General features: G+C 35.0%; 2 protein-coding genes across 2 annotated transcripts; both read left to right on the forward strand.

The window, feature by feature from the left end:
• The first annotated feature begins 3,294 nt into the window (after positions 1 to 3,294).
• Positions 3,295 to 7,969, forward strand: LOC128557834 (uncharacterized). Its single transcript, XM_053546296.1, has 4 exons — positions 3,295 to 3,986; positions 4,442 to 5,435; positions 5,888 to 5,959; positions 6,611 to 7,969. Exons 2-4 carry the CDS (start codon positions 5,367 to 5,369, stop codon positions 7,727 to 7,729), a joined length of 1,260 nt encoding a protein of 419 aa, XP_053402271.1. The 5' UTR covers positions 3,295 to 3,986; positions 4,442 to 5,366; the 3' UTR covers positions 7,730 to 7,969.
• LOC128558078 (uncharacterized) lies at positions 3,684 to 4,624 on the forward strand. The gene is made up of 2 exons (XM_053546889.1): positions 3,684 to 3,986; positions 4,442 to 4,624. Exons 1-2 carry the CDS (start codon positions 3,684 to 3,686, stop codon positions 4,622 to 4,624), a joined length of 486 nt encoding a protein of 161 aa, XP_053402864.1.
• Positions 7,970 to 10,348: the final 2,379 nt, after the last annotated feature.

Consider the following 10,348-nt stretch of genomic DNA (forward strand, 5'->3'; position numbering starts at 1 on the left):
GTGTTCGCCGATAAGTGTCCAGAATGTAGTTAGGATTCATCCGCGAAGTCTCGCGGAAGAATTAACGTACTGCACATATCTTATTCGGGTCATTTAAAATGAAGCTGTCATAATTTAATTTCATCGATGTGGTAAACTCTCTGAGAAGAGACATTCCAATGCTTTCAGAGGTACCCACTCATTAAAATACTAGCAGTATGTTCTGGAACTATATTTTGTCTTTCGCTGGATGTTATGCAAGCTTTGTAAGCCTGCGCAATTCATAAAATGCACAGCGCAATAAATTTGTTATTTGCGCAATGATTTTAAAGATTATTTTTTGAAACGGACAGGGTAACAAATGGATAATTTGGCTAATAAGTTAATATGCAGATTTTATTTGAATTTGTGAACATCATATTTGCTATTTTGTGACAAAAGGGCATAAAATTCGTCACCATAATCATATGCGCAAATGTATTACCAAATCCCGCAGAATCGTTATGCGTGTGTATGCTTAATGAGTTACCGCGGAAGAAAATACGTGGCTTTATTCGAGTATTGCACAATTACAAGTCATAAATATGACAGATTACATCGTATATTGGTCATAGCAAATAGGATTGACATAAATGAACTTCATTCGATCAATGAACTCTTTGAAATTAGAGACAATCTAATGGAACTACATCACTTCGCTGTGTTGTGAGGCCATTTAAGAATGAGAAATCGGGCAATAGCAAGGACTCGTCAAACGCTTGACAGCGTTTAGCCGACTCAAAAATGTAGTTATTGAATATTATCTGTTTAGCTATATGTGTCATTTTGCTGAGTCTTGTCTTGTTATTTTCGACTCAAAACAAGATAAGACCCATGCATGTAACTTTTATCACGCTGCATTGTATAAAATTGATATAATTATAAGAAGTGATATCTACCCGATAGCTAATATATTATTTGGTATCTAATTATACTGACAAAATCATTGTCAGTAGCCATTGTCTGTGACTATTGTCAGCCGTTGTAGTTGTCAAAATCTATTTACATATATTAAGTATTATAATTAGCATTGATGTATGGGCAATTTGTATTAAATTGTATTACCACAGGTCATTGTCAATAGTCAGTGCCATGATCAGAGATGGTATAATATACTTCTTTGTCCTGGGTGTAAGTTAATGGCGTAGTATGATATGATATAGAGTAGTTCATATTTGTCAAATTTCATTTGTAAAATTGTGTTACATATACCGCCATGTAATCATTGTCAGTAGCCATTGTCTGCAGCTATTGTCAGTCGTAGTCATTGACAAAGTTCTATTTACATATAAATTTATTACAATTAGCGTATATGTATATGTATATATATAATGTGTGTATGTAGTGTATACTTGTCAAATTTCATTGTAAAACTATGTTATATATACCGCCATATAATGTATCACATGTTCTCTTGGGTCTTCTGGAATTTATATGAATAAACTTGTAAACTTGTATGAACTTCTTCTCTCGTTCACATAAATAAAAAATGGCACACAAAGTTGGTCTGCATTCTCAAAGTATATTTTATTAAGCAATGAAAACTTTTTTTATTTATTGTAGCTTAGAGTTGTTGCTGATTGTTGATCTCTTTCATTGAGAATAGCCAGGTTTTAATTGAATTCATTTTGTAAATGTCTACATACGTAAAACTGGTCAACAACGGTTTTCGTGGGAGAATTTCAGAGGTAGTTGTTTTTCAAAACAGATAACTTTTCTTAATAATGATGTTGCATAATATCTCTGTGATTTTATGTTTATTTTATTGTGTATTGTTTTTGTTTGGTAGTGAGACATGGTATACTAGTTACTTATCTGGTATAGTTCTATCTTTTCTGATCGCTGTGTATCACAAAATGCTGCGTTTGTTGTGATGTTTAGTATTTCAGCTTGGATGTTTCTTGTTTAATCACCCCTTGGATATGGTGCCTGTGGTTACTTTTGTTTTCTTGCAGTTTATGTGATTTGCAGGCTCAATAACGTAAGATCCCTCGTGTACCAATTTGTTTAGTTCTTTGTTTCTCGTTTATGGCAAGCCCATAGTTTAAAGTGGGGACCATAAGCCGCTTTTCATGGAATAACATTCTGTGTATCACTTAAAGTTCTATTTTAACGCTGATGAATACATATGTGGATGTCTCTGAATTGTTGTGGGTTTTTTTGTACTTGTAACACGGGAAAATGCTGAGTTCTTTTCAACACGGGGCTAGAGGGCGTGAACGATGGCATGCATTTCCACTACCTGCATGAACAGGTTCAACCAAACGGAGTTTGCATTATTCTAATTTTCGTAGTGACTGGCGAACTAATTCTTGTAACTGAAATGCTCTAAAGTACTAACAAATGTGATTTCCAGATGTTATTGTTTTTGAAATAAAGAAGATTCGGAATGAGCGTAATGCAACCTGTATGTGCAGATCGGAATACCGGGCTCTGAAATCACTATTCAGATGGTAATGAGGTCCTGCCGATTTGCTACAAAAACAGTTACGCTCATTAAAATTAATTTTGAAATGGATCTGTTTGATGTATACACTTTTTATGAGTGTGTCTCCTTATAGAACATGCTATATTAAAACTTGTTAAATTCTTATACCACTTTGTCGTTGTTGCACTTTACAGCTCTACCCATGCACATTTAACGTTTTAGGCTCAGAAAAACACATAAAGCCTTGATATTTTAAATTTTGTAAAGAACTCGCTCTTGGGATTTCTACATTTTACAGCATTAAGTTTGGCAGTTTAACTAGCACGTCGGATAACAGTTGTTGGCTTGGACCCGCCTCCATATATTTTACATAGGTCATGAAGTACAAACATAAAAATCGTTTAACATTTCATTAGCACACTCCCGTATCGGCACCTTGATCTAAAAATAGAACCGAGTAATCGATAGACCATAATGCAACGCGCATATGTCTCAAGGTAGCAGGGGAGTGCAGATTTGCGAATTCCACATTGACGTGTGGGTACCAGTGTTGAAATATCCATAGAAATCTCGTTTTTGCTTATTTTTCTTTGAAACTACTATGGACCATTGCAGATACTATAGACTACATAAAGACGAATCTCCGGTCCTATGCACCTGTCGCTTTCCACGCCAGATGTAGTGAAAATCGGCCAAATCACCCAAATTTTATAGACCGAAATTAGCCTAACCGGGCCTCACTTTGAACTGTGCCATTCATCCATTTTATATTTTTAAATCCAATTTCGTAGCATATTTGTATAGTGCGAACATAGATGCATACCCAGGTGGTGTGGATGTGTCTGCCAACCACCACTTTATTTCCCTAATTTTCACTTGAAGAAAAAGTGGATGAATGACAGCCGCGCGTCTGGCCGACTTTTTGTTCTGATATTTATGTTTTAGCCTCAACCGGAAGTACGGAGCTAGGAATTTTAAAACACCCGCCATGTAAAATCATTAACCGTTCCTCATTCCCCAGATATATTAAAGAATTAATAATGATAAATAACCAGTAAGATAGATATGCCTTTATATCTACCCTGTCCTCTTTAAACAGAAAATCGACCGGGGCCAAAACTACGAAACCGCTCCCCTGCCACCTCAAATTGCGGACAAAGTTACACATGTAAACAACAGGAAGTGATCACATTCAGCGTTTGTTATTGTTATTTTTTAATAAATCTGCTAATTTGTCATGGAAAGTAGTGAAAAGAAGCGAAAAAGAGGAGCTACAAAGCACTGTGCGTATGGAAAATGTAACAGTGATTCACGGTACCTAGATCGACCCGAGATGAAAGATGTATTTTTCATCCGATTTCCGAAACCAGGAAAGGACTTTGAAAAGTGTGTTCGCTGGGTGAAAGCCTGCAGTAGGAAAGGTTTTGATGAAACATGGGTGAAGAAGGACACCTACATTTGCAGTATACATTTTGTAGGTGGAAAAGGTCCCACCGATCTCCACCCAGATCCGATCCCTGCAAACGCCACGAAATACGATGTAAGTCTAATTTTTGGTCTAGATCAACTGCACAGTATAATTTTGTAGATTCTAGATGAAAAGTGAATTATCAGCTGTTGTAGACATGAGTGTTTTTTGTTGGACCGCTTGTTTAGATGACTTGAGTATGTTCATAAGAAAACAGGTCTATATATAGATATTTATTATCCTTCTTTAAGATGACAAAAGATAACAAGCTTTCAGAGACAAGGACGAAAGGGGCACAAGAGCTCTGTCAGTATATTTCAGATTAAACAAAAGTGGCACAAGAGCCCTGTCAGTATATTCTGGATTAATGTCCTCGTCAGGCTGCACATTTTCTTACACTTTCAATATTTTATCACAGCTGGCACATCTCCAGACAGTCCTCTCAAGACCGAGGAAATAGCCTGTTTAATGAAAGTTTAGCTCCGGTACCTTTGTACTTGAAATGAATTATTTTTTATCCACTTCAGGTCCAGCGATTTCAAAAGACACCCAGAAGGAAAGTACAAAGATGTTTTTCTCTCGCAGAATCACAAAACACAAACAGGAAAAATGTCAGCTTATCTAAACCGTTGCAGTACCAAAGGCATGCTGAGCAAGAAGTCGCAGAGATTTTACTGTCGTTAAGTGAAAATGTAGTATTTAGTTTATAGACACTGCTTTACTGTTTCGGAGCAATAATTGAGAAGTTAAGCCTTTAAATCACAATTGCAAATAATAGAACATTTCAGAACGTCATGATGACTTTTGATAGTCGGACTGTCGCTGTCCGGTAAGAGGGATGACAACTCTAAAATATCAGATCATAAGTCATCCCGACAAGCCAAAATGATTTAGGCTATTTAATCACATTCCGGAACAAAACCGCTGCGGTAGCCTAGTGGCAGAGCGTCCGCTTCGAGTGCGGGAGGTCGTGGGTTCGATCCCCGGCCGCGTCATACCAAAGACGTAAAAAATGGTACTAGTAGCTTCCTCGCTTGGCGCTCAGCATTAAGAGGATAGTGCTAGGACTGGTCAGCCCGGTGTCAGTATAATGTGACTGGGTGGGGTATCATGCCACGTGTCTACGGCGTGATATTCCAGTGAGGCAGCACTATAAAGTTGGGCATTGTGCTCACTACTACAAGTAGACACCGTCGTTTATATGACTGAAAAATTGTTGAAAAAGACGTAAAACCCAAACACACACACACACACATTCCGGAACAAAGCCATTTAAAATTACTATTTTCCAAGTGTTTATTGAAACTATATCTTAGACATTAACATCGTGTTATACAAATGTAACGGTGTAGAAGTCTTAATTTTGTTATACTCCACTATGATGGTGATGTCATGATTATGTAATTTTTCTTTCTTTCTGTTTTTCTAAAGGCTGAGAACAAGGAGAATGAAATGTTTGCTGTACATGAAGAAGACCAGTCTTCACATCCGGTTGCTAAAGCCAATACATGTATGCCAATGGTATGTATACAACAGTTACTGTGTTTGAGCCCCGTAAAAAAAGTTCCAACCATTATAATTAGTAGGTTACGCATAGAAAGGAAATAGAATTAAATATCTGCTATCATTAGAACTGAACATAATTTACATTGTTCAAAATGTATTTATTTCTGCGTGTGTCAGTTTTTATGTTACTTTATCATCAATAATTTTGCCATTAATGAAATTTACTTTTGACTCCATGTGTTCTAAATAATATTGATAAATAAATATGTTTTCTTTTTGTACAACATTTTATCCTCCATAAAATGTATCTTTTGCTTTTACAAAAATGAAAGAAATAAATCCTTCTATTCTTTAATGTTGTAAATTGCAAAGTTCTTATGCAGACAGGGGCAAGTAAATCGGTTAGGCTTATTTCATTTAACTTTACTATTAATATGCATAAATTTCACAAAAAAAAATCTTTTTAGGATGTTAATAGAGAAAGCGGTCAGGAAAAGGTACAATCCTTAGGAGGAAGTGAAACAGAAATACATTTAAAGGTATACTAGTCCTAAATATCATACTTGAAAAATATGAACTAATACTATGTATTTAATTAATTTGCATTAACATACATGCTGCATACAAGTGTAACTGAATGCAGTATTTATAAATGTGTACTACCACTGAAAATCTTGATGTTTTTAAACAGCTGATTGTTTTGCATGGCATTTAATTATGAATGCAGCTCTATATACTGGAAAACAAAAACAACAAAAAAACATGCGCAATTAATTTATATATTAAGTAAACTTAAATACATTTGAAGATTTTCTGCATTTTAAGTCATACCAAATTGATACTGACTGAATTGCAACCAGTGCAGATCTTAATCGGACTGCACATCTGTGAAGTCTGATCAAAATCTACACTAGTCGCAAAGGCAGAATCAATCATGTCCAGCATGATAAGGGTATTTCAGTACATCATATAAAATCAAAAATGCGGCAAGTTGTAGCGGGTATTTTACAATTGATGTAATGCGAGTTTATAAAACATTTGTGCACTTTGTCAGTTGGGTTTTTTTGTGCTCACAAAACTTGCACACTTTCATAATTCTTTTTAATTATGTAACAGAGGTGGATCAGACAATATTTAGAATGTAACTTTGTATTTGACCACTTATTAAAAATCTTTTTGTTATATTTCAGACATCAGATGAAGTATTCTTTGCCAGGAAGCTGTGCAGCAAGGAAACACAGACAAATCCTTGTATGTCGATGGATATTTCAGTAAGAATAAAGAACCGCCTCTTAGAGAGTGAGAATGCAGACTTGAAATCAAAATTGGAATTGTCTACATCAACTTTTCAAGAAACACCAAGCACTCCAAGTAGTGAACCTATTACTTGTATTAATGTACAGTGTGCTTTTGACTTTTCAGAACTGGAGAATGACGATAAAAAATCAAAAATTTTCACTGGACTAACATATGTGCAGTTGTTGCAACTGTGGAGTTACTTGTCTCCAGCTATTCCTTATTTAAAGTACTGGGATCGTGCATCAACAAACAAAGATAACTATAACATTTTACCTAAAAATGCCTTTCTAATGACATTCATGAGACTTAGAAATGGATACACTAACCAGGACCTTGCATACAGATTCGGAACAAGTTTGTCAAATACGTCAGTTATAATTATATCGTGGATTCAGTTTCTTTATTCGCAGTTTCTTCCTTTAAAAGAATTCGTGTTTGCAGAACGTTCAAGAATACAAGAAACTATGCCTTTGTGCTTTAAAACAGATAAAAACATTAGATGTATAATTGACTGCACTGAATTTTTTTCCCAAAGGCCTAGAAATTTTCAGCGTCAAGGCAATCTTTTTTCCAGTTACAAGTCGCATACAACATACAAAATATTAGTTGCTGTTGCCCCAAATGGCTCGATCATGTTTGTAAGCGAAGTATTTGAAGGTTCTATCTCAGACAGAGATATTGTGATTAAGTCAGGATTTTTAGATTTGTTAAATCCAGGAGATACAATAATGGCAGATCGTGGTTTCAATATCAAAGACTTACTAAATGCTCGTAAGGTTGATTTAATCATTCCACCTTTTTTGATGGGCCGAAAACATTTAACACCGCAAGAAGAAGCTTTAACAAAAGATATTGCAAAACATCGTATTCATGTTGAAATGGCAATAGAACGAATGAAAAAATTCAAGCTTTTACAAAAGACCATTCAGTTATATTTGGAGCCTCTTATGTCTCAGATTGTTTTTATTGTGGGATGTCTTGTAAATTTTCAAGAACCTCTTGTAAAGTAAATATTTCAAAAACTAACATGAATTTCAGATTTTATGTTTGACACATGCAGATTTCAGTTATTTTCTGGTAGCAGAATTTGATTTTACTACCATTCAGCTTTTGCAGAAACAGTTGCTGATAGGGTTTGTTTGTCCGCATTCCAGAGTATGTCTGGGATTGTTACTATTTTTAGAATGGAATGGCTTATCAGTGACGTGTACAAGTATCGATCACGGGAGTGTGCTGATAAGGTGATATTGACAGACAACTTATTCCTACACTCCTTTACAACAAGAGTATGTAACGTCGGTTATGTTAGAATTTCCTCAGAATAAAAAGAACACCACGGGAATATTTTAGGATTTTTAAAATAAACGCAAGGTAGAAATTTCATTACAATTATATTTGTTTATTAGGTAAATCCACTATAAGCCTTAAGCACATGTAATATCCTAAACACACCTTGTTAGTGCCAGGTGTTGGAAAGAAAGCAGTTGGATAGAAATAAAAACTGACAACATGTTTAAAGTCAGTATTTGTTTCGTTTGAATGCGTTGTAAGCTACAATTTTATGTTTTGCCATCTTATTGAAGAGGACAATTCAAGATAATCATGACTTGCTGTTTGTATTGAGTCATTTGGTTTAAATAAAAGATTTCGGTCTCATCAAAACACCTTTAAACAGAAGAAAGTAATCACGGTATGTCTTTGAGAATGGGCATTTATATATGACGTATATAAATAGCTTAAGTTTCAAAGATCAAATGATAAATTTCACAAACCGAATACACTTTTCGTCAACAAATATATTAACTTATTTCTCATGTTCAGTATTTTCGCACATATATTTTCATCGACTTCAATGGCATGAATGCATTTCTTTCATGGAAAACTCTTTAATTCTCCCATAATATTAATCATACGTCACTCGTTTATAAAGGTAATTTGATTTTATATATTTGCAGGAATTCAAAAGATTTGGCCTTTCGTAGAAATATGAATTTCTTTAGATCATTCGACATTTTCGGTATAAGGAGGTTATTGAGGAGTGCAAGAGATATCGATAACACCACACAACGCCTGGAACAAAGAATAGATGTTTCTCTCGACAAGCTCGATGACCTTGTACAAACCTTCAAAAATGTTTTAAATATTGTTTTTGTGCTATTGTGCATAGCACTGTTTGCAGTGAACTAAAATCTAGTTCTCAATACTAACATTTGAAACACTATTATCTGACAAGTCTTATGGTGTAGCCCTAAGTACAGCTGCCGTTGTGATTATTTGTGTGTTTTATGTATCTGTTTTGGAGTTAATACGTTCGATCACAACAGTTATTGACTGCGTAATATATCCCACTGCGAAGTTTGCAGTTTTGATCGTTTACTATCTTCTTTACGGTGTTGCTGCGGTAGTTTATTTCTTCATTCTTTGGCCCAGGCCAATCATATACATCACAGTGGATGGGCCTATACGGTGGGTTTGGCGGGCATACAAACATGCCTCCGGAATGAAATCAAAGGTGGTGTTGCTCATGATCGTGACTTTGCCTTTGACAATGTTTATACTTGGTCGTTACGTATGTAACTCATTCCTGAAAACAATTGGATCAAATGATCAAGCAGCCCTTCTAACGGGTGTATTGGCGTCGTACTCCTACTTTTATGCCATCTCAGTTTATTTATATAAACATTATCAACGGCCGAATCCAAGTGAAGTTACAGGAAGTAAATGGAAGAAATTTGAATGAAGGACAAGTTTGAACAATAGATATGAATAAAAGAGAGCATATTGCCGTTACGACTTATTTGAGTAATATATGTATGCCTTATTAATATAAGTGTTCTTTTACGGCATAGCCGACCATTTCAGAATGGAAGAGATGCAAACTTTAAATAAAAGTAAAACAACTGTTAACATTAGCTATTGAATTAAAAGACCTGTTTTAAAGAAGATGGGTACGGGCGCTATTCAGAGGAAAAAAGAGAAGGAAAAACTAAAGTTCCAGTCACACTTTCAGAAATTAAGTGCTAGTTATTACTACGTTTTAAATAACACCGTAACACAACAATAGACGCAGAAAAAAAGTATTATATATATGTAACGATGATTTCCCCAGACATCTTTGTTTTGAACTGTAGCATGTACCTACTACAATCTAGTAAATGAAAACGTACTCAAAAATTACGAAAACGTATTAGAAGCGTATTAAATACGTACAAGAACGACTTGATGTCACTTCGTATTAGTACACATTACTACCAGTACTTACGTTTTACTGCATTTTTTATTTGCTTTTTTTACTCTAGTAAAACATACTGAATCGTAGTAAAATGTAACGGATCGTGACATACACCTAGGAAAACCTACCCATCCGCAGTAATATTGAGTCACTTTGTTAATCGGCAACTTGTAAACTTTTGTTATCCTGTAATTTGTTACTTTATGCGAAATGTAAAGCATTCCCTGACTAAACTGAATAGTAATTACCCCTGCCAAATTCCATCATTTTTCCCAGTTTTGAAAATTATTTATATACTTGTTGCATGACTCCTTTAAACATATTAGAATCCTGCAACTACATTTGGCCGAACACTACAAGTTTAAAGAGACAAAACTTTTGAACAGAAATGGAACAA

The sequence above is a fragment of the Mercenaria mercenaria genome, chromosome 6, assembly GCF_021730395.1.
Source record: "Mercenaria mercenaria strain notata chromosome 6, MADL_Memer_1, whole genome shotgun sequence".
NCBI lineage: Eukaryota > Metazoa > Mollusca > Bivalvia > Venerida > Veneridae > Mercenaria > Mercenaria mercenaria.

Bases quoted from the DNA above. Each gene is read 5' to 3' on its own strand.
- LOC128557834 (XM_053546296.1), top strand. From the start codon at position 5,367: ATGTTTGCTGTACATGAAGAAGACCAGTCTTCACATCCGGTTGCTAAA. The intron at 5,436-5,887 runs GTATGTATACAA...AAATCTTTTTAG, and splicing joins CCAATACATGTATGCCAATG to GATGTTAATAGAGAAAGCGG. The intron at 5,960-6,610 runs GTATACTAGTCC...GTTATATTTCAG, and splicing joins AAACAGAAATACATTTAAAG to ACATCAGATGAAGTATTCTT.
- LOC128558078 (XM_053546889.1), top strand. From the start codon at position 3,684: ATGGAAAGTAGTGAAAAGAAGCGAAAAAGAGGAGCTACAAAGCACTGT. The intron at 3,987-4,441 runs GTAAGTCTAATT...TATCCACTTCAG, and splicing joins CAAACGCCACGAAATACGAT to GTCCAGCGATTTCAAAAGAC.